A 24,803-nucleotide genomic window follows, 5' to 3' on the forward strand; every position below is an offset into this window, starting at 1 on the left:
AAAAAAATAAATTGTTTTAACTTTTCTATAAACTTCTAAGTAACTTTTTAAAAAGGTACAATTTAATTTTGAAAATTATACCAAACATTAAAACTATTACTTTTCATAAATCAAAATTCAAAAATTATTTTTGAAGTTTTACAAACGGAACTTATTTATGTTATGTAAACTTCGCTTTTCAATTTCTTTGTACTCTAATGTACTCAGACAAAAATAAAATAGTGAGCGACTTGGCTACATCATCAACCACTAAGACAGTGAGAGAGAAGGAAAAATAAAACAAAGAAAAGATTTTTTTTTTATTCTATTATGTTTTTTCTCTGCCACTCAATTTAATATTTCGGATAATATAATTGAAGAGTTAAAAGAACATAACGCTCAACAATACACTACTCTCACTCATGGCTACCACACCACTCTTCTTGCCACCACCAATCATCACTAGTGCTGCCATCAGCCACCGTACCTCTGTATCACTCTTCCCTAAGTTTCTGACTCCACACCGCAGACCAATCACAAAGCTCCGTGTGTCTTCCTCTCCTACCAACAAACCCCCTAGCACCACCACAACCCCAGCTTCCAGCCCATCAAAACCCGCGGGTGAAATTATTTTTTTTGACGGCGGAGCCCACTACGGAGATCTCTTGGCCAACCTTCTCCTTGGATTCACCTTGTTGTGGCTCCCTCTGACTCTTGCTGCGGTATCCCGTGCTTTCAACTTGAGGTATAGGTTTACCAACCTTAGAGTGACTGTTATTTCTGGTCTCACCGGTCAGGACCGCAGCGATTTTTCCTATTCAGTTGTCAAAGATGTTCAGGTGACATTATCTTTAAATTCTAAATTGTATATAATTCAGTGATATTAATCTTTGGACTCTCAAGTGTCGTATATATTAAGGGTGAAGACAAAATTCAGTTAGTAGGTTGTACATTGTGCAATTAATTAGAGTCAGAATTCAATTAGTTATTGATTGATTCGAAGAGATTCTTGATTTGAGATGCAAGTGTGGTGTAGACACTTATTCTCTAGACTTACAATTAAATGCAACACTTCCTTCTTTTTCAAGTTATCTATTTCTATTTTGCTTTTTCTTTTCTAATTTCAGCAGCGTCATCATTCTTTGAGCTAATATTGTTTTTTCAAATCACATCTTGTTTTAGTATATTGATATAGTTAGATCTTACAGGAATTTATTACAAATTACTGCTTGAACACTTCTTGCAATTTTGGGATTCAATATTTAGCATGTTAATTTCAAGAATAAGGGTGATTCAAGTATGTTCTGTAGCCTAATTACTGATCATGGTGTCATTGAGTATAATATGATTATTAGATGAACATGAATTATGAATGTTTTTGTATCTTAACATGCAAGAATTATTCTAATAATTGAATGGTAGATTATGTCTGTATGTCTAGTCATCTTAATTCAGTATTGAGTCCACACTACTCACAAATAAGGCTCCACAGCTTATACAAGTTTTTCACGGCCATCCCAATTAAGGATTTCAAAATTGAGTTAATCTCGCTAAATTTTAGGTTAACATCAAAACATATCTTACATTTATTAGTTATGCCATTTGCATTTAAGTTTCTTCCCGAAATTTAATTTTTAATTGAAAGAGTAAATGAGCTTGAATATGATGATCTAAATGTAGATATTTTAATTTTTATGATGAATTTTTTTTGGTTGAATGAGTACTGAAATTCATACATTCAGGTAGTGCCAAGATTCATTGGTGAGTGGGGTGACATTGTGATCACCTTGAAAGATGGCACCAAGGTAGACCTTAGGAGCATTCCAAAGTTCAGGGAGATTGCCCGTTATTGTCTTGCCATGGCTGAAAAGCCCACTGTTTTGAAAGAGAGTGGTCCTAAAGGATTTTGAGATTCTTTTAATACAGGATTTTGGTATCTAAAAAATTGTTTTCGTGAGGCTTATACAATGTAAGGATGTTTAATTCTCTTTCATTATCATTTTGACTTTAACAATGATAGTTATTCAATTCTGTATAATATAATAGTCAAATCAATAGTATTTAATATTTATAATAAATATTTGAAATGTTATAGGATATATGTTTGATGTAAATTTTGTTTTCTATTATTATTTTGACTCAAGGATAATATCATTTATTTATAACTATAATTGTTATATCAGTAGTATTTAATCTTTACCATAAATATTTGGAATGTTATAAGATAATGATATACGATTCATTTCTTGTCTAACAAAATTTGTAAAGTTAATATGGTAATAAAATTTGCTGTGTATGTCATGTAATTGTTGTTAAGATAGTTTTTTTTCCTGGTAGTGTAGTAGTGATTTCAATTGGAATATTCATTGCATTGAACTTGAAAGTTTAGATTCCCTAACTTTAGTATTCAGTATATAATTTTAATTTGACTAACTTTAATATGATTTTTTTTTCAAAGGTAAAGTATTTTACTAAAAGGATATGATAGAGAAGGTCCATGTTTAGGACATGGTACAATTTTAGTATGATTTCGTGTATTCCCTATCTATTAACTTCTTAACAATGCCACATTTTGGTATGTTTTTGTATTAATGTTTTTGGATATAATAATAATAATAATAATAATAATAATAATAATAATAATAATAATAATAATAATAATAATAATATGATATTAGAATTTAGAATATATTTATATTAATTGATGGCAAGGATAGAAATAGGTTAAAAACATAAAATTTAATTATACAATGCAGAGTACACTCTTATACTCAATTTTTCATACGGTTATCATATTTCATTTCAATATTAATAAAAACCAAAAACAATTTATATCAAAATTTCTATCCATGTAATTGCAGTAACTTTAAAAAATTTTTTCAATAAGAAAATCGATAAATATGGTATATTATCAGTTTGCTTTAATTTTCTTTAATTTTTTACATTATATAATACTAACTACTGAAACATCTTTTACATGTTCAATAAGCACGTAAAGGGTCTTGTTTAGAATTCCATTTGACCATATTGAAAGGCGTTTCTTTTCAAGTACCTTAATTTAGTGCCCACAATCTATCTTAACTCCTCTGCTGATTGGAACATAAATGTTCCAAATAGATAGTATGGAACATGTGTAAACTTTCCTATGGTTAAATTTAATAGCTACAAGACTCATCGACATTTTGACTCATGATCCTCAACATTTAACATCATACATGTCATGATGTCTCGAAATTTGTAATACATTTTTTGTAAATACAATTTCATTGAAAAACAGCAGCCCAGCCAGTTACAATAATGGATACATATAGAAAATTAAGGAGTATAAACTAATCCTACAATTTTAAACAAAATCTATATAGTAACAAGAACTCCAGACGCACGGCAATATGACATCACACTACTCTTACTGATCATCTGAACTCTGAAGGAATACAAGTTAGATCTCTAATCTTCGAATCTAAAGCTACGCTCAGCCCTTTTTTTCCCCAATGTATATATGTAAATTCACCATGATCAAATAGCTTCTGTGAAAATAATTCCGCCCTCATGCATTTCTTAAGCTCAGGATAATTACTACAAAATTCTTAGTGTTTCCATGGTAGTCTCATTTGAGGGTCGCCTAACAACTCCAATGCTGTGATCATTTATCCACATTTTGGCTTACCCCACGGAATTATCATTTAACCATAGCCATCTACTCTTTTTTGTACATTCAAAAATAATCCTCCATTATTTGCTCTTTATCACTAATCAAAGCATAGATGACTAGATGAATGAGTCATTGAGAAGCTTGTTATCGCCTATCGTTGCAAAGATGACAAAATTAACCTTTGAAGGGAAGCACATGAAGGTGGATATTTATCCTTTGCTGACATCAACGACCTGACCAATTCTTCAATTTGTTGGGTCAGCATGAAAATATCTTCAGCCGAATTCTTTGTCGCCCATTCCTCTATTATTCTGTACAAATTATCCAACCTCGTAAGAACCAATCAATGCAATAGATGTAAAGGAGGCAAATGGATATCGAGTTTGAGACCATGAATCCAAGTCCTTCGGTTCATAACAAACCATATTTACTTATGACTACCTTAACTGAAGACACTTTGTTTGTTCAGTAATTTACCATTCTCACATTTCAATGTAACATTATTAACCAGTTATCATCTTTACCCTCCACACAACGTTAAGCACTAAAGATAACGAAACATTTACACCAAGGGTATTTTGATAAAGAATTTTGCAATCAGTCTTGAATTTAGGTTCCTTAAATTCCTGTGTAAACGGCTCAAGCAACAGATATTATGAACCAGAGGTACCAGCTATCCTTAACTGTTTGGGCTTATGTCATATTGAATTCTTTACATCTAAGACAAACAACAATTAATTTTTAAAAAGAGCAATATAGGTCTGAAGGAGTAAGACTGAAGTTATAGATGCTCCTAAGTTTAAAGCCCAAGCCAACAACTTCGAAGAGAATAAAGAATTAAAAACTTCAAACTTGATAACTGACCTTAATTGAGTTTCATCTCCGGTCATGCAGTCAGAAAAAAGTACCTTGATGATGGGCTGTAACTGTAATTTAGGAAGTATATTTTCATCCCCAGTGCCTGTACAACTGCCAAAACATGACCAATTGTCTGGATTTAAAAGAACAATTTGCAGGACAGGGGATTTAGTGTTTAGCTCTCTTATAACAAACCGGAAGGAAGATTCAGCACTTGCACACTCCACCAACTGATTTGCAAACATTCTGTCTACTGTATAGTTGCTGGAAACGAATATAATGCATCAGAATTATTTCAGTTCATCCATATTGACAATCAAACCTAAGAATAAATTCAACTCTCATGCTCTAAATAAAAAAGATAAATAAATAAACTAAACTGAACTCTTAAGGTTTGTTCCACTAAAACTGCCATAAGCATTGAAAATATATATATATATATATATATATATATAGCTTTAGCTAAAGGAGCTAGCCATTACAAAGATAAAATAGCTCCTAGTAATAGAATCTGGAATATAGGAAAGACCAGGAAATGCTGTAAATTATAGATAACTAGAGCAATCGAATGGGTTGAATAGTTTACTAAATGGGTCATGGAGGTGATGAATCTTTTAATAGTTTTTTTTTTTTTATGATCAAAAGCAAATTAATCATTTGTTACCTATCTCCATCATGATCCAGTCCAAAGCATCCAATTTTCACCCCACATTTTGCATGCACATATTTAAAATGGCCTAGCTAATATACAAATGGAAGGAATTTATAGAAAAATAACATTTTGAAATTTCCATTGATAGTAAAAGCAATAGAGATTCACTTTCTCTATGAAATCCATCTATTTTTTGTATTAAGGACACTTGTCAACAAGATCCTACTTAAAATGAGCAGCTGGAAAGGAATAAAGATAAAATGTCACTCACAAAAGTATTCAAATAAAAAAAGTACTCAGATACTTGTTTTAGGATCCTCAATATATGTTACCTCCCTAAAAACATTTTAGTATCAACTATTTATTTGATGCTCAAGGATCATAGTTCTTTTACTCAAACTTCTTTATCACAATCAGCTGCATTTGTGTTATTAGGGCACAATTCAGAAAAATCATTCATGTTTTTTCTTTTTGATATAGAAGAATTATCTTGGCTAACCTGAATATGTCACCTGATCCTCCATTTGGCACACAGGTTGATATACAACATTTGATTAATCGTACTCCTCCATCTACAGGAGCAAGGCCCTCACAACAGGGGTAGGCTCCAAGAAGAGACCTGCATTGAGGGCATTTAAATTCATGCCAATCAATATCACTTGAAAGATTTGAAGATCTAGCCATGAAAACATCTTCAAGAAACCCATTGAGGAAAGATCTCTTATTTCCTAGAATTTCCATGTCTTCATCCCCAAGAATACTAGCCTTATGAACACAACAATTAGGAGTGATGGCCACATCTTCAGCCCCATCTGAATCTGGATGTGAATTAGAGAAGTCACTATTATTAGGCTTATTCACAGTGACTTCATGTCTCAAATTCACAGAAAGCTTTTCATTCTGAGGAAATGTAAACCTTGAATTCTCATTAAAAGTACATATCACTTGACTTGTATCAGTATGATTGAAGGTTGAGGTGCTTTCCTTGGTTAATCCAGAGGTTATTGTGGCTTTGCAGACAATTTCATCTGCAAGGTTATCGACGACAGAATCACACCCTTTTTGTGCACACACTTCAGGAAAATTAGATTCCAGCAGATCATCCTTGCAAAGAGTGACAGATGTATAGCTCAATAGGCATATCCCCTGTGAACATGCATAAGAATTAGCATACCTTACCACCAGCTTCTCACTTATACCACCAAATGAACAACAACAAGCCCCGAACCAGTTGTCGGCAACCTCCCTCCAATTCGCTGATGGCATTTCAACAAAATTCCTAAATACGTGATGTAGACGAAAAATGAGAATGCCGAAGATATTTAAATATAAAAAACTATATGAATTAGCAATCCCAGGTTTACTGGTATTAAAACTGTAAGTGATGAAGTCTCATCAGTTTGCTTTCTTGTATTTGAACCATAAAGCAACTATGTCTGCACTTCATGGCTAAACTATCTATGAAAAGTCAACAAAATACTAGATAATCAATTTTTTTTTTCTTTTTTTTTTCATTTAAATGAGAAGTATAAAATCTTACCTCAGAGGATATCTGTTTAATTGGAATGAGCATCTTCTGCAATAGAAGTCTACTTCTCCTTTAGAAGATAAACTTTCAACATCTGAACCAAAAAAAAAAAAAAAAAAAAAAACTGTTATAACATCAACATCTTCTGTAATGCAAACACAAAAGAACAAAAATTATTGGCCAAAATGAACACAAAGAAACTAGCTAACACGTAATAGAAAGAACACATTCTTCAATGTAAGGAAACAACGAACGAGGAAAGTAAGCAACTGTCAGAGATTAACAGAGGTAACATAAACAATTATACCATGCAAAAGTCAATGCAATTGTCACAAACCCCTCAACACGAAGTTGCAAGAAAAAAACATAAGGCCCCAAAATGGCACCAAATAAGCAACATTTTAAGATTACCAGATTGCATTTTGAGAGGCCCGGAGGCACCGGGCAACAGATTTTGGAGGTCGTCGGGCAGGCAGGAAAGGATGGGGTGATTCACAGGAAGGAGGAGGCAGAGTTTCACCTCAATGTGATCGCTGAGTGCCCGGAAGATCGGTGACTCCCTGTCAACCAAAACCCTTGGAACCGGAACGCTGAGCTTGGAGGGTGCAGCGCCATCAGAGTCAGACCATTCCACGGATAGGACAGAGTGTGGGGAAGTAAATTTGACACTGAGATTGTAGCATTGGAGGGAAGGGTTGAAGGTGGTGTCGGTGGTGAAGAGCAATAGGCGAAGTGTTGGGGTAGGCGATTGTGCTTCCCAGGTGAATCGCCACCTCTGTGTTGTGCTGTGTTCGGTGTCACTGTTACCAACCATGGTTGCAGTTGCAAGCTTGAGATCTTTCCTGTGTTCTGAAGGGTGAAAAAAGATTTGGTAAAAGAGGCTAATATTTCGATAATGAAAGCGTAATTCTCTGTAGTAAAAGGATGAAAGGTTCACAGTTTATGGGACAAAGGATCCTTGCAAGCACTATATGCAACTCACATTTCACTTCACATCAACCACATAAAACCATACTGACTTCTATTTATTTCTTTTCCAAAAGACTTACTTCATTTTAAAAATGTGTGTGGTGTAGCTGACCAAATTATGATGCTTTTAAAAATGTCTTCATCATATGTAATATAATTTATGCAGAGATGTAACATAAAAGATTCTTCACCAAATGCTGGAAATTAAATTGGTAACTAATCCTGTCGCATTAACTGACATTACTATTCAAAGCATTAATAAGAATTAGCTTAGGAAACTAACACGCGACAATGACAGAGAAGGGAGCCAGCGACGGTGACGGAAGCTCGGCTGCGCGGAAACAACCCCCTCCTCCCATTGCTCGTCGCGTTCTCTCTCTCTCTCTCTCTCTCTCTCTCTCTCTCTCTCTCTCTCTCTCTCTCTCTCTCTCTCTCTCTAGCTCGACGGCGGCGGCGGAGGCGATGGCTTCTTCCGCCGTCGCTTTCTCTTTTTCTTCTCTCTTTTACGACGAGCTCAACCTCCTCTGTCCCCTTCTCTGCTTCTCTCAACCGAACTTTCTCTCTCTCTCAGTCACGACTGTGACCTAGCGACAGCACCACCCCTCCCCGCCATCGCCTCCCTCTACCCTTTCTTCTTCTTCTTCTTCTTCTTCTTCTTCTTCACCTGTCCCTTGTGTTCTTCTGGTTCTCGCTGTCTTCTTTCTTTTCGTGCCCCCTTCTCCCTCTCTGTAAGTGTGTTATAATAAAATTAGGGTATTTGGAAAAAGAATAACGTGGATACTACATAAAAATTTTACAATTGTCCTTGCGAAGATATTTTATTTTTACTATTAGATAATCAATTATATGATTTGATTTTGATGTATTATAAAAATATATTTTTTAAAAATATAATTAAATAAATAAAATATATTTTTAACATGAAAATCTTTATAAGTATTGTGATCAACACGAAAGATGTAGATGTGAATGTCCATTAATATCATGGGTGACACAGTTTTTCTTGTAAAAGAATATTTATGTTATTAAGAAAGAATTTATATTTAATAAAAGTTAAAAATATGAACCTATACATGTTTAAATAGGAGGTATGGTATGAAACAATACACACAACAATAAAACAAATATTTTCTTTCTCTCTTCACATTATAATATAAACTATCTCTTATCTTTCTACAGTTTTAAATTATAAGAATTATAATATTAGTAAATATAGAAATTACTTCTATTATAGTAAGATAAGAGTATTGGTGAACGTTAATATTAAAGTCTTATATTTCTTTATTTTTATATTTATTTTCTTCCTTGTTTATTTATTCTACAATATGTTATCAGCACGAAACTCTGATCAAATTTTTAGGAAGACTCAGATAATAAATTTTCATTATGTCGAAGCTCTCATCTTGAATTTAATGCTTTTGATATATCTAGAAATAATTATTTATCTTCGATATTAGATGCTAAAATCTATCTTGATTCAATGGATCTTGGGCCGCGTTTGTTTTTAGAGACAGGACAGAACATGACACTGAAACCTGTAATTCCAAATTTTCTACATCAATACAAATTAATTTAATAAAAAATAAGAGTACATAGGAGTACAGACGGAACTTGAAAAACATATTTGAAGAGGCAAAAAATTTTAATAAAAAAATATATTAACATTTATATTAAAATAAAATTTATAAATATAATTATTTTATTTTAAAATTTATTATTAATATGTAGGAATACATATGGTTAAGATTAACAAAAAAAATAATTTTGAGTTTGATTAATAAAAATTTTGTTTAAGTTAATAAGCCAAATTAATTTTAAATAAAAAAATTAATTTTAAAAAAATCCATTTTTACATGAAAAAATAATTAGTTTTTGCATATAAAAATATATTTTTATTTAAAAAAATTAATTTTTTTTATCTAAAAACTGATTTTTCTTTATAAAAAACTGATTTTTTTTTAAATTATATAAAATCAATTACAATTTATAAATTATTTTTTATCATTTTAAAAGATCAATTTTATTTTTAATAATATTTATCTTTCAAAAGTTTCAAGATTAATTATTTTTGTTATTATTTTTATTACAAATCAAATAATATAATATAAGATTAAAATGGTATTGAAGTAAAACGATAAAAAGAAAAGAATTATCTATTCCCAATAAAAAATTCTACAGAAAGAAGAGAGTACCTGAAACAGAAAGAGATAGAGAAAGAACAGGAAGAAAAAAGTATCTCTGAACAACGCAATAGGAAAAATAAGAAGGGGTAATAGTGGAAAAAAAGGAAAATAAAATTTATAAAATTGTCCGAGTCCACTCTTCCAAATCCCGTGTCCATCATTGTCCTTCGTAAAAGAGTGGACACAAAAATATAAAAAACTGTCTCGGAGACAATATGTCCACTGTCCATGTCTCTGCTTCCAAACACTTTTTAAACAAGTGTTGTCCATGTCTCCGTGTCCTGCCCCCGAAAACAAACGCTACCTTGGAGATACCATTAAGGCTGAAAATAATGCATCCCAAAAAAGATAAAGCCAACGCCATGATTTTTCTTCGTCATCGTCTTGATGAAGTATTGAAAAATAAATATCTCACATTAAAAGATCCTGCAGATCTTTGGAAAGACCTTGAAGAAAGGTATAATCATCAAAAGACGGTGATACTTTCTCAAGTCCGATATGAATGGACGCACTTGCGTTTACAGGATTTTAAATCCATAAATGAATATAATTCAGCAATGTTCCAAATCACCTCACGAATGAAATTCTGTAGGGAAAACATAACTGATAATGATATGTTAGAGAAAACTTTCTCGACCTTCCATACCTCAAATGTGCTCCTGCAACAGCACTATCGAGAAAAAGGATTTAAAAAATATTATGAGTTAATTTCTTGCCTTCTTGTTGCTAAACGCAACAATGAGTTGCTTTTAAAGAATCACGAAGAGTGCCCAACTGGCGCCGTCCTATTTCCTGAAGTAAATGCGGCAAATCATTACTCCAGAAGAGGTAAATGGCAAGGTTTTGGTAACAAAAAAAATTATGAAAGGAAAAGTAGGTATGTTCAAAAGAGAGGATCTCACCAGAAGTGGGATAAAGAAAGAAATATTGGGAAAAATAAATCAACAAAGGATAAGTATTTCCGTTGTGGTAGAAAGGGCCATTGGTCGTGTACCTTTCGTACACCAAGGCCCCTAGTTGATCTTTATCAAGCATCTTTGAAAAAGGATGACAAAGGAAAGGAAACAAATTTTGTTTCAAATGATGCTGAAAATTCCACCACTCATTATGATGTATCTGATTTCTTTAAGGATCCTGAAGGAAATATTGGTCATTTGATCAATGATGGAATTGTTTAATATGTGGGATTGTTAAGTATCCATGTAAATAAATAATGCAAAGAACTTATTGTTAAGTTTTATTTTTTATGTATTTAAGTTTCAAATATGATGTATATAAATAATGAAATATTAATGTTTATGAATTTTGAAATCATTAAATGTGTCAAGTTTTAAAATAAAATTTTAGTATATGATATTATGTGCAGCGTTTCTTAGAAAAATAATTCCAATCAAGAATTCAATTTGACTGTGCATGCATTACTACTCATTTTATTATTATTTATCTTTGAAGAAAATTGCAAGGATATATAATGAAGATGTATACCTTGTGGATAATGCAAGTTCGCACACCATTCTCAAAAATGATATATATTTTACCTATCTTGTGCCAAAAGAAGAATATGTTAATACTATTATTGGCTTAGGCAGTGTGATAGAAGACTCTGGAAGAGCTATAATTTTGTATCCTGGAGGAAAAAATTCATAATAAATAATGCACTATTATCTACCAAGTCTCTAAGAAACTTATTGAGTTTCAAAGATATTCGCCGAAATGGATATCATATTGAGACTATGAATGAGGGAGGTCATGAGTACTTATGTATCACAACACATGATTCAAATAAAAATGTTATAGTAGAAAAGTTACCCTCATTTTGATCTGGGTTATATTATACCAAGATTAGTGCCATTGAATCACATGCCATTGTAAACCAGAAGTTTACTATACCAAATGAATTTATAACTTGGCACGACCGATTGGGTCATCCGGGATCAACCATGATGCGGAGAATTATTGAAAACTCCCATAGAAACTCACTAAAGAACCAGAAGATTCTTAAATCTAGTGAATTTTGTTGTGCTGCATGTTCTCAAGAAAAGTTAATTTTAAGTCCATCACCAGTAAAGATTGGATTTGAGTCCCATGAATTCCTAGAAATGATTCAAGGCGATATATGTGGACATATTCATCCACCATGTGGATCTTTTAGATATTTCATGGTTCTAATAGACACATCTTCGAGATGGTCACATGTGTGCTTATTGTCTTCTCACAACCTGGCGTTTGCGAGATTACTAGCTCAAATTATTCAATTAAAAGCACAATTTTTCAGAAAATCCAATCAAAACAATTTGTCTTGATAATGCTGGTGAATTTACTTCCCAAGCTTTTGATGCTTATTGTATGGCTAATGGAATAAGTGTTGAACATCCAGTAGCTTATGTTCACACACAAAATGGGTTCGCAGAATCACTTATTAAACGCCTTCAATTAATTCCAAGACCCTTACTTATGAGAACAAATCTTCCAACTTCGGTTTGGGGGCATGCTATTTTAAATGCCGCAGAACTTATTCGATTGAGGCCAACGAGTTACCATTAGTTCTCTCCCTATGCAATTAGTTTTTGGCTAGCAGCCAAATGTTTCCCATTTAAGAATATTTGGGTGTGCGATATATGTTCCTATTGCACTACCTAATCACAACAAAATGGGACCCCAAAGAAAATTGGGGATATATGTTGGATATGATTCTTCCTCTATAGTGAGGTATCTTGAGATACAAATTGGAGATGTATTTAAAGCCCGGTTTGCGGATTATCATTTTGATGAATCAAAATTTTCAATATTAGGGGAAGAGAATAAGCTTCCTGAAAGGGAACTTAATTGGAATGCATCATCCTTGATACATTTAGATCTTCGATCAGGGCAATGTGAACTAGAAGTTCAAAAGATTATACATTTGCAAAGAATAGCAAATGAATTGCCTGATGCATTTTCTGATACAAAGAAGATAACCAAATCTTGAAAAATGTCCCTTTTCGAATTGAGGTCCCAGTCGGACAAATAGCCACTAAAACAAATTCACGCCAGAAGCGTGGCAGGCCTGTCGGTTCCAAAGACAAAAATCCTCAAAAAAGAAAAGAGGTAAATATTATTCCTGTTGAAAAAGACATAGTAAAGACACCTGCAGTTGTCCAAAATTCTGATGTAATTTTATCGCCAAAAGACGTTCAGCTACCTGAAAATTGTGAAAATGATGAGATCTCGATAAAATATATCTTTACAGGAGAGAAATGGGACCGAAATAAGACAATTGTCAATAGAACATTTGCATATAATGTGGCATTAAATATCATGCATGAAAGTAAGGATCTTAAGCCAAGATTAGTCGAAGAATATCGACAAAGGAATGATTGGCCAAAATAGAAAAAAGCCATGAACGCTGAGTTAGACTCACCTGCAAAATGTGAAGTCTTCAGGCCTGTAGTCCGTACACCAGAAGATGTAAACCTGTTGGATACCGATGGGTATTTGTGAGAAAACGAAATGAGAAAAATGAAGTTGTATGCTGCAAAGCTCGACTTGTAGCATAATGTTTTTCATACACGCCCGGTATAAATTATGAAGAAACGTATTCCCCTGTAGCAGATGCGATAACATTGCGTTATTTTGTCAGTTTATCTGCATATCATAAACTACATATGCATTTAATGGATGTGGTAACAGCCTATTTATACGGCTCATTAGATCGGGATATCTATATGAAAGTCCCTGAAGGACTAAAGATATCTAAACCATCCAATGAATATTCGTAAGGGTTATACTCAGTCAAATTGCAAAGATCTTTATATGGTTTAAAGCAATCTGGACAAATGTGGTATAATCGTCTTATTGAGTATCTGGCCAAAAATGGATTCAAGAATGACGATATATGCTCGTGTGTTTTCATAAAGAAATATGCATCTGGATTCAATATAATTGCTGTGTATGTTGATGATTTAAATATCATTGGAACTCCTGAAGAGATTCCAACAATTATAAAAACTCTAAAAGAAGAGTTTGAGATGAAAGATTTTGGAAAGACTAACTTTTGTCTCGACCTGCAGATCGAGCATATAAAAAATGGGATCTTTATTCATCAAACAACATACACAGAAAAGATCTTGAAGAGATTTTATATGGATAAGTCACATCCATTAAGTACCCCAATGATCGTAAGATCTTTAGATGTGGAAAAGGATCAATTCTATCCTAAAGAGGAGAATGAAGATATCCTTGGTCCTGAAGTACCATATCTTAGTACCATTGGGGCGCTAATGTATCTCGCTAATAATACACGACCTGACATATCATTCGCGGTGAATTTACTAGCAAGGTATAGTTCCTCTCCAACCAGAAGACATTGGAGTGGAATCAAGCAAATATTCCGATATCTTCATGGAACGGTTGATATGGGATTATTTTATCCCTGTGGATCCAAGTTACAACTAGTTGGCTATGCAGATACAGGATATTTGTCTAATCCACATAAAGGGATATCTCAAATAGGATACATGTTCACATATGATGGAACAGCTATATCATGGAGGTCCATGAAACAGACAATTGCAGCAACATCCTCTAATCATGCTGAAATACTAGCGACTCATAAAGCAAGTTGTGAGTGGTTTTGGTTCAGGAGTTTGATTCAATATATTCTGTCATCATGTGGACTAATTGATCATAAGATAGCTCCAACTGTCCTGTTTGAAGATAATACAGCATGCATTGCTCAACTTAAAGGTGGATACATCAAAGGTGATAGCAAAAAGCATATTTCTCCCAAATTCTTCTTCACTCATGATCTTCAAAATCAAAGGACAATTGATATCCAACAGATCCGTTCAAGTGATAATTTAGCAGATTTATTCATAAAGTCACTCCCAAAATCATCCTTTGAAAGATTGGTACATGAGATTGGGATGCGCCGATTTCGAGACATTAAATGATGTCGACAAGCGGGGGAGACTGTACTCTTTTCCTTGATCAAGTTTTTTTCCCATTGAATTTTTCTTGACAAGGTTTTTAATGAGATAGTCCCCATCACAAAGGATTTTGTACTCTTTTTCCTTCACTAAAGTTTTTCCCATTGGGTTTTTCTTTAATAAGATTTTAACAAGGCATAATCCTAAATGGTCATCCAAGGGGGAGTATTGTGATAAGCACGAAGGATGTGGATGCCCATTAATATCATGGGTCACTCAGATTTTCCCATGAAAGAATATTCATGTTACCAAGAAAGAATTTACATTTAATAAAGGTTGAAAATATGAACCCTATACATGTATAAATAGGAGGTATGGTACGAGACAATACACACAGCAATAAAACAAATATTATCTTTCTCTCTTCACATTATAATATAAACTATCTCTTATCTCTCTACAATTTTAAATTATAAGAATTATAATATTAGTAAATATAGAAATTACTTCTATTACTGCAAGATAAGAGTATTGGTGAACGTTAATACTAGAATCTTATATTTCTTTATTTTAAATTTATTTTCTTCTTTGTTTATTTATTCTACAACAATAAGAAGATGTTTTTAGCATCTTTATTTGAGTAGATGCCAAAGAATAAAGGTGTTTACTTTGATACGATGATAAATTTATACGTACCAATACAATAAAAATATGGACAAATTAAAACATGACATGTGGATTATGTGTTCTACGTCAATAATTAATTTTTCTTCTTTTAAATACATATATCAATGATTTTACTAAATCACCCTTATACTTTAATAAAAATAAAAATAAATTTTATTTAATTTTTATAAAAAGACTTAAATATCCTCTTTTTGTATTGGACAAAAACAACCCTAATTCTTTAATTTAATCAAAATTCAATTAACTTTTCATTATTCATATATACTAAAAAATTGCTTTATTTATCATTAACCCTAAAATTCTAAATCTCCCAACGCAGTCCAATCCCACTCTTACAGCCCCCAACCTCTCGTAGCCCCGCAACCACCGTAACTCCCTTAGCCACCGGAGCCCCCGCAGTCGCTGCAGCTCCCGCAGCCCCACTTCGTTGTCATCGCGGAACTCTCCTTCGCTGGGAAGCTCCGTCTCCAAGGTAATTAATTTGTCACCAATTCCAACATGCATGCTTACCATTATATAATGTTATTATTGGTTAATTGATTATTATATGATGAAGCAACTATACGATGCCGGAGCAAGAAAAGTGTGGGTTCTGAGTACATTGCCATTGGGGTGCTTTACCAGGAGGTAGAACTGCAGCAGAAGGACCTTTAAGAGTGTATTATGATATTGTCCATGGAAAAGCTCAATAATTCAATGGTCAATTAGCATCGACTGTTAGCTCTTTGCAAGCCACACTTTCTGGTTCTACCTTTCAATTCATTGATTTCTATGCTGCACTGCTCAAGATCATACGAAATCCTTTTAGTTCATGTTAGTGTGGCTCTCATATGCTATTTAATTTGGTGGAAATGGATAATCACCATATCATGTATGTTTTAAGTTTATTAATCATTTCAGGGTCTATAAATGTTGCAAACGGATGTTGTGGGACTGGACTGGTAGGGATTGCAGAGACATATAACTTAGCCTTTTCAATTCATTGATTTCTATGCTGGAATCAATTGAGTTGTTTATTCCATGATTCTGATTTTGAATTGTTTATGCTGATTTTTCTGATTTGTTGATTTTTATTGTTTGTTTGTCTAATTTGAGATGTTAAAGATACTATGGTGCAGAGCTATGTTGAAATTTTTCTTTGTTTATTTTGATTTTTCTGATTGAGTTATTTATGCTGATGTTTCTTATTCTTATTTGTCATTTATGAGCATTTTGAGCCCTTGTTATTGAGGCCATGGCTTGTATCACAGAATAGGTTCTTGATAGATGCTTTTATTTTATGTATTCTAGTTCATAATCAATTTTCATACACTGGTTATTCATTTATTTAATTTATTTTTCCTCACACATCTATGAATATGTTTTGAAGGACTACAAGATAGATGAAAGAATAGAACAAGAAGGGAAAGGTTGTGTAATAGTTGTTAACAAGTGGGATACAATACCAAATAAGAACCAGCAGACTGCAACATACTATGAGCAAGATGTCAGAGAGAAGCTTCGAATACTTGACTGGGCTTTGATGAATCCATATTTGACGATATATTTTGGTTTGATTTGAGTGGATTTTATCATATAAACCCACATTTATTCATGTAAATAGCATGCTTTGTGTTTTCTCTATAAATTGTGCCTAATTGTGAAAATATGCTATTTTGAGATTAAATTAGTGATTTTAATCCCACTTTTATGCCATTTGATGCCATGACATGTTTGTTGAGTGATTTTAGGTCCTAGAGGCAAGTTTGGCAAGGCAAAAGTGGAAGGAAGCATGTACAAAGGGAGAAAACATGAAGAAAACAAAGGAGAAGCACACATTGGAGTGTGCGTGCGCACAACCTACTGTGCGTATGCACAAGAACCACAAAGCCATGTGTGCGTACGCACAACGTCCCGTGCGTACGCATAAGAGGAAAATCAGCATGTGTGCGTGCGCACACACCTGTGCGTATGCACAGGTCTCAGCACGTGACTCAATTAATGGAAATCGCTGGGGACAATTTCTGGGCCTCTAGAGCCCAGTTTTTGGACTTTCTGAAGCTGATTCTTCCTATATCTAAGAGGGCCTCACTCCATGTGAAAGGGGGGAGAAAATTAGGGTTAGTTTAGTATTATGTAGGTTGTTTTCTAGAGAGAGAAGCTCCCCCTTCTCTCTAGAAATTAGAGTTTTTAGTTTATTTTCTTTGTAACTCTCCTTTTTAATTCTTGTTTTAATCTAGTTTCTTCTACATTTCCTTGTTTTCTTGTCTTAATTTCATTACTTTATCTTGTCATTTTCTCCATTCTTGCCATTTTTATGTATTTGCACTTTTGTTACTTTAATTTACATTTAATGCAATTTTATGTTTCATGCTTCTTTTATTGCTTTATCAGTTGCTATCTTTATTTTTCTTGCTTGGTAGTTGTAGTATTTACTATTTCTTGTCATTAACTATGCTTTCTTTTCATACCGACCAAGTGTTTGATAAAATGCTTGGTTGGATTTTTACATAGTTTTTCTCACTCTTGGTTGGGAAATTATGTGGTTTGGGTGAACTTGGGTGGTGGATGTATATGCCACATTGTGTGAAGGTTGTTAATTAACTTGGTTTCCACTAATACTAGTCTTTCACTAAGTTAATTAGTGTGTTGGCTAGGACTTGTGGATTGAGGTTAATTATGCCCTTTTAACTTATTCTCGATGTAGGGTTGACTAATTGGAATTAATCCACATACAATCACCATGTTTGTGGTCTAATGAGCGGATAATTTATACGCTTTTTGGCATTATTTTTACATAGTTTTTAGTATATTTTATTCACTTTTTATTATATTTTTATTAGTTTTTATGCAAAAATCACATTTCTAGACTTTACTATGAGTTTGTGTGTTTTTCTGTGATTTCAGGTATTTTCTAGCTAAAATTTAAGGACCTGAGCAAAAATCTGATTCAGAGGCTGAAAAAAAAACTGCAGATGCTGTTGGATTATGACCTCCCTGCACTCGAAATAGATTTTCTGGAGCTATAAAAGCCCAATTGGCGCGCTCTCAATTGCGTTGGAAAGTAGACATCTTGGGCTTTCCAGCAATATATAATAGTCCATACTTTGCCCGAGTTTTGATGACGCAAACTGGCGTTTAACGCTAACTTTCTATCCTATTCTAGCGTTAAACGCCAGAACTGGCATAAAAGGTGGAGTTAAACGCCCAAACTGGCACAAAAGCTGAAGTTAAACGCCAGGAATAGCCTATGCACGTGAAAGCTTCATTGCTCAGCCCAAACACACACCAAGTGGGCCCCGGAAGTAGATTTTTGCACTATCTATCTTAGCTTACTCATTTTCTGTAAACCTAGGTTACTAGTTGAGTATAAAAACTACTTTTAGAGATTCATTCAGGACCTAATGACATTTTACATATGAATTTGTATCTTCTACGGCATGAGTCTCTAAACCCCATGGTTGGGGGTGAGGAGCTATGCTGTGTCTCGATGAATTAATGCAATTATTTCTGTTTTCTATTCAATCACGCTTGTTTCTATACTAAGATATTCATTCGCACTTCAACATGATGAATGTGATGATCCGTGACACTCATCACCATTCTCAACCTATGAACGCGTACCTGACAACCACTTCCATTCTACCTTAGATTGAATGTATATCTCTTGGGTTCCTGGTTCACGAGTTTGACTGCCTCTCCTAACATCAGAGCGTTCAATCTGTGAAACCAGAGTCTTCGTGCTATAAGCTAGAATCAATTGGCAGCATTCCCGAGATCCAGAAAGTCTAAACCTTGTCAGTGGTATTCCGAGTAGGATCTGGGAAGGGATAACTGTGACGAGCTTCAAACTCATAACTGTTGGGCGTAGCGACAGACGCAAAAGGCACTGGATCCTATTCCAACACAAGTGAGAACCGACAGATGATTAGCCATGTACATGGACCATTTTCACTGAGAGGATGGATGGTAGCCATTGACAACGGTGATCCACCAACATACAGCTTGCCATGGAAGGAGACCTGCGTGCGTGAAGAAGAAGACAGTAGGAAAGCATAAATTCAGAAAACAGAGCATCTTCAAAACCTCAACCTGTTCTCCATTACTGCACAACAAGTATCATTTAATTGATGCTCTTTTACCTTTCGCTATCAAAACTAATAACAACTATTGATATCCTGATTAAGAATAATAAGATAACCATAGCTTGCTTCAAGCCGGCAATCTCCGTGGGATTGACCCTTACTTACGTAAGGTATTACTTGGACGACCCAGTGCACTTGCTGGTTAGTTGTGCGGAATTACAAAAATTGTGATTGTAATTTTCGTGCACCGAGTTTTTGGCGCCGTTTCCGGGGATTGTTCGAGTTTGGACAACTGACGGTGTATTTTGTTACTTAGATTAGGAAAAATTTGTCTTTTTGGTTTAAAGTCTTTTACTTTCTTTTCAAAACATACTTTTTTCAAAAATATTATTTTTCTTTATTAATTGTTAGTTTTTCATTGAGTCTAATTGCATATTTTTAGTTTGGTGTCCTTTGTGTTCTTGTCATCTAAAAAAATAATATAATAATTAAAGCCTTTTTCAAAAAATAGTTTTTCTCTATTTAATCCTTGCATTTGTTGAATGTGTCTATGTTCTTGTGAATAGTTGCTCCTTTGAGTCTTCCTTTCTAAAATCTTTTTGAAAATAATTTTTCTTTGTTTAAATCTTGTTTCAATTTTTAAGTTTAGTATTTTCGTGTTATTTTCCATGTGATTTTCGAAAATTTCATTTTGGTGTTCCTTTTTATGTTCCTCGTGTTCTTGTGAATCTTCAAGGTGTTCTTGAGTCTTGTATGTATTTTTATCTTAAAATTTTTAAGTTTGGTGCCCCTTAGTGTTTCCCTCCAAAAATTTTTGAAAAATAAGGGAGCTAGATCTAAAAGTTTTGAGTCTTGTGTCTTTTGTGTGTTTTTCTCTTTCCTCGTTAAGTTCAAACATACATCTTTTTTATTTACTCATTAATTTTCGAATCCCTTGGGTTGACTTGGTCAAAATTTTTCAAATCATATCTTTTTAAGATTTTTAAAATCATATCTTTTTCAAAAACTTTATAACCACTTTCTCTCTCCTCACTTTTTCGAAAATCCTCATAAAACATTTTCAAATCTTTTTTTATTTTAGTATTTTTTATTTTATTATTTCAAAAAATTATATAAATAAATAAATAAATATAAAATAAAATTTTTATCCACATCATCTTTCTTACTCCATCATGGACCTAAGTGGAAATGAACAGTCCAAAAGGACTATGGGGTCATATGCTAACCCCACTACTGCTTTATATGGGAGTAGTATCTGTATACCCCCATAAGAGCCAACACTTTTGAGCTAAATCCTCAGCTCATTATCATGGTGCAGTAAAATTGCCAGTATTCCAGTCTTCCACAGGAAGAACCTACAGAGTTTCTGGCATAATTCTTACAAATTGCTGACATAGTACGTGATAAGGAAGTGGATCAGGATGTCTACAGATTATTGCTGTTTCCATTTGCTATAAAAGACCAAGCTAAGAGGTGGTTAAATAACCAACCCAAAGCCAGCATAAGAACATGGAAACAGTTGTTAGACAAATTCTTGAATCAATATTTCCCTCCAAAGAGGATGACACAGCTAAAGTTGGACATTCAAGGCTTTAAACAAGAGAATAACGAATCTCTTTATGATGCCTGGGAGAGGTACAGAGAGATGCTAAGAAAATGCCCCTCTGAAATGTTTTTTGAGTGGGTGCAGTTAGACATCTTCTACTACGGGCTTACAGAAAAAGCTCAGATATCTTTACACATGAGAAAGACGATTGAAGAGGCTTAAGAGCTTATAGATACGGTTGCTAGAAATCAGCATCTGTACTTAATTAGTGAGTCCTACATGAAAGAAGAAGCTAAGGCAGTATCAACTGACTTTAGTCCTCAGGAACAAGTTGCTGAACTCAATCAGCAACTATCTTCTATCACAAAATAGTTAGCAGAATTTAAGAAGATGCTACAAGAAACCAAAAATGCTAATAAGGATATGGAATCACAATTGAATTAGACAAAACAGTAGTTATCAAAACAAATAACAGAAGAGTGCCAAGCAGTTCAATTAAGAAGTGGAAAAACATTAAATACCTCAACTCAAATCAGTAGAAAGCCAAGAAAAGAACAACTGGCAGAGGATGAGTAAACTGCCACCCAAAATTCCTCTGAGGACAGTAAGAGCCCAGAGAGGAATGATTCTGGCGTTCAAACGCCAGAAAAGGGTGAAAAACTGGTGTTAAACGCCCAGTGGATGCCTAGTTCTGGCGTTCAAATACCAAAAAAGGGTGAAAAGTTGGCGTTAAACGCCTAATGGGAGCCTAATTCTGGCGTTAAAACGCCCATCCAGCCCCCAAGCCTGGCGTTCAAACTCCAATGAGGGATCAGAGACCTACAAGTGCTGATAATAACTCCCTCAAGAAGGATTCTCAACCTGCCTCTGTAGGAAATAAACCTGCAGCAACCAAGGTTGAAGAATACAAAGCTAAAATACCTTATCCTCAGAAACTCCGCCAAGCAGAATAGGATAAACAATTTGCCCGCTTTGCAGACTATCTCAAGACTCTTGAAATCAAGATTCTGTTTGCATAGGCACTTGAGCGAATACCTTCTTATGCTAAGTTCATGAAAGAGATCTTAAGTCATAAGAAGGATTGGAGAGAAACTGAAAAAGTCTTTCTCACTGAAGAATGCAGTGCAGTCATCTTAAAGAGCTTACCAGAGAAGCTTAAAGATCCTGGGAGCTTTATGATACCATGCACATTGGAGGGTACTTATTCCAAGATAGCTCTATGTGATCTTGGGGCAAGTATTAACCTAATCCCTGCATCCACTATCAGAAAGCTTGGCTTGACTGAAGAGGTCAAACCAACCCGGATTTGTCTTCAACTTGCTGATGGCTCCATTAAATATCCATCAGGCGTAATTGAGGACATGATTGTCATAGTTGGGCCATTTGCCTTTCCCACTGACTTTGTAGTGCTGGAAATGGAGGAGCACAAGAGTGCAACCCTCATTCTAGGAAGACCTTTCCTAGCAACTGGACAAACCTTCATTGTCGTCCAAAAAGGGGAAGTAACCCTGAGAGTCAATGAGGATGAGTTTAGGCTAAATGCTGTTGAAGCAATGAAGCATCCAGACACATCAAAGGACTGCATGAGAGTTGATATTATTGACTCCCTGGTAAAGGAGATCAGTTTGGCTGAGAGTCTCGAATTAGAGCTAGAGGACATCTTTAAAGATGTTCAGCCTGATCTAGAGGTACCAGAGGAAATAAAAGAACCTCTGAAAACTCCTTAGGAAGAGGAGAAACCTCCTAAAAAGGAAGGCATGTCCTATTTATCCTATTTCTGATAGCCCCTGGGTGAGCCCTGTCCAAGTTGTACCCAAAAAGGAAGGCATGATAGTGGTTCATAATGAAAAGAATGAACTGGTTCCTACGAGAACAGTTATAGGGTGGCGTATGTGTATTGACTATAGAAGGCTCAATACAGCCACCAGAAAGGATCATTTTCCTTTATCATTCATAGACAATATGCTAGAAAGACTAGTAGGTCATGACTATTATTGCTTTTTGGACGGCTATTCAGGTTATAACCAAATTGTAGTAGATCCTCAAGATCAAGAGAAAATAGCATTCACATGTCCATCTAGAGTATTTGCCTACAGAAGGATGCCTTTTGGTCTGTGCAATGCACCAGCAACCTTTTAGAGATGCATGCTCTCTATCTTCTTTGATATGGTGGAAAAATTTTTGGAAGTCTTCATGGATGACTTCTCAGTATTTGGAGACTCATTCAGCTCCTATCTTGATCATCTAGCACTTGTTCTGAAAAGGTGCCAAAAGACTAACCTGGTTTTAAACTGGAAAAAATGTCACTTTATGGTGACTGAAGGAATTGTCCTTGGGCATAAAATTTCAAACAAAGGAATAGAGGTGGATCAAGCTAAGGTAGAGGTAATCGAAAAATTACCACCACCCACCAATGTTAAGGCAATCAGAAGTTTTTTGGGACATGCAGGATTCTACAGGAGGTTTATAAAGGATTTTTCAAAAATCGCAAAACCTCTGAGTAACCTGCCAGCTGCTGATACACCATTTGTCTTTGACACAGAGTATTTGTAGGCCTTTGAGACTCTGAAGGCTAAGCGCCTGTCATTTCTGTACTAGACTGGACATTACCATTCGAACTAATGTGTGATGCCAGTGATCATGCTATTGGTGCATGGTGCACGAAATTGTGATCATCAATGGCGCCATCAACATGGTACGCTCAATTGCAATCTCAACTCTTTATCACAACTTTCCACAACTAACCAGCAAGTGCACTGGGTCGTCCAAGTAATAAACCTTACGCGAGTAAGGGTCGATCCCATGGAGATTGTTGGTATGAAGCAAGCTATGGTCATCTTGTAAATCTCAGTCAGGCAGATTCAAATGGTTATAGATGATTTATGAATAAAGCATAAAATAAAGATAGAGATACTTATGTAATTCATTGGTGAGAATTTCAGATAAGCGTATGGAATAGAATCCAGTGATTCTTTTGCGTCTGTCACTAACGCGTAGCCTTCAGGAGTTTGAAGCTCGTCACAGTCATTCAATCCTTGAATCCTACTCAGAATACCACAGACAAGGTTTAGACCTTCCAGATTCTCTTGAATGCCGCCATCAATTCTAGCTTATACCACGAAGATTCCGATTAAGAAATCCAAGAGATAAACATTCAAGCCTTGTTTGCTTGTAGAACGGAAGTGGTTGTCAGGCACGCGTTCATAAGTGAGAATAATGGTGAGCATCACATAATCATCACATTCATCATGTTCTTGGATGCGAATGAATATCTTAGAACAAGAATGAGCTAAATTGAATAGAAGAACAATAGTAATTGCATTAATACTCGAGGTACAGCAGAGCTCCACACCTTAATCTATGGTGTGTAGAAACTCCACCGTTGAAAATATATAAGAACAAGGTCTAGGCATGGCCGAGAGGCCAGCCCCCATAATCTAAGAACTAGACGTCCAAAGATGATCTAGAGATCTAAAGTGATCAAAAGATGTCTAATACAATAGCAAAAAGGTCATATTTATAGAGAACTAGTAGCTTAGGGTTTACAAAAATAAGTAAATGACATAAAAATCCACTTTCGGGCTCACTTGGTGTGTGCTTGGGCTGCGAATTGAAGCATTTTCGTGTAGAGACTTTTCTTGGAGTTAAACGCCAGCTTTTGTGCCAGTTTGGGCGTTTAACTCCCACTTCTGTGCCAGTTCCAGCGTTTAACGCCAGGCAGTCTTGAGCTGATTTGGAACACCAGTTTGGGCCATCAAATCTCGGGCAAAGTATGAAC

The 24,803-nt window shown here is 34.6% G+C and overlaps 2 protein-coding genes across 2 annotated transcripts; one reads left to right on the plus strand and one right to left on the minus strand.

The window, feature by feature from the left end:
- The first annotated feature begins 189 nt into the window (after positions 1-189).
- Positions 190-2,078, plus strand: LOC112800906 (uncharacterized). The gene is made up of 2 exons (XM_025843359.2): positions 190-818; positions 1,722-2,078. The coding sequence occupies exons 1-2, from the start codon at positions 402-404 to the stop codon at positions 1,887-1,889; spliced, it is 585 nt and encodes a 194-aa protein (XP_025699144.1). The 5' UTR covers positions 190-401; the 3' UTR covers positions 1,890-2,078.
- A 1,026-nt stretch (positions 2,079-3,104) lies between these two features.
- On the minus strand, positions 3,105-8,397 carry LOC112800907 (uncharacterized). The gene is made up of 6 exons (XM_025843360.3): positions 7,922-8,397; positions 7,081-7,518; positions 6,682-6,763; positions 5,641-6,420; positions 4,496-4,753; positions 3,105-3,942 (listed from the first exon to the last, which is right to left on the minus strand). Exons 2-6 carry the CDS (start codon positions 7,481-7,483, stop codon positions 3,783-3,785), a joined length of 1,683 nt encoding a protein of 560 aa, XP_025699145.1. The 5' UTR covers positions 7,484-7,518; positions 7,922-8,397; the 3' UTR covers positions 3,105-3,782.
- Positions 8,398-24,803: the final 16,406 nt, after the last annotated feature.

This window comes from Arachis hypogaea, chromosome 5 (genome assembly GCF_003086295.3).
Source record: "Arachis hypogaea cultivar Tifrunner chromosome 5, arahy.Tifrunner.gnm2.J5K5, whole genome shotgun sequence".
Lineage (NCBI taxonomy): Eukaryota > Viridiplantae > Streptophyta > Magnoliopsida > Fabales > Fabaceae > Arachis > Arachis hypogaea.

Excerpts from the sequence above, each read along its gene's own strand:
- LOC112800907 (XM_025843360.3), bottom strand. The coding sequence starts at position 7,483 with ATGGTTGGTAACAGTGACACCGAACACAGCACAACACAGAGGTGGCGA. Across the intron at positions 6,421-6,681 it reads TTAAACAGATATCCTCTGAG|GAATTTTGTTGAAATGCCAT; the intron begins GTAAGATTTTAT and ends TCACGTATTTAG. Across the intron at positions 3,943-4,495 it reads GGAGATGAAACTCAATTAAG|AATAATAGAGGAATGGGCGA; the intron begins GTCAGTTATCAA and ends TAATTTGTACAG.
- LOC112800906 (XM_025843359.2), top strand. The coding sequence starts at position 402 with ATGGCTACCACACCACTCTTCTTGCCACCACCAATCATCACTAGTGCT. Across the intron at positions 819-1,721 it reads CAGTTGTCAAAGATGTTCAG|GTAGTGCCAAGATTCATTGG; the intron begins GTGACATTATCT and ends TCATACATTCAG.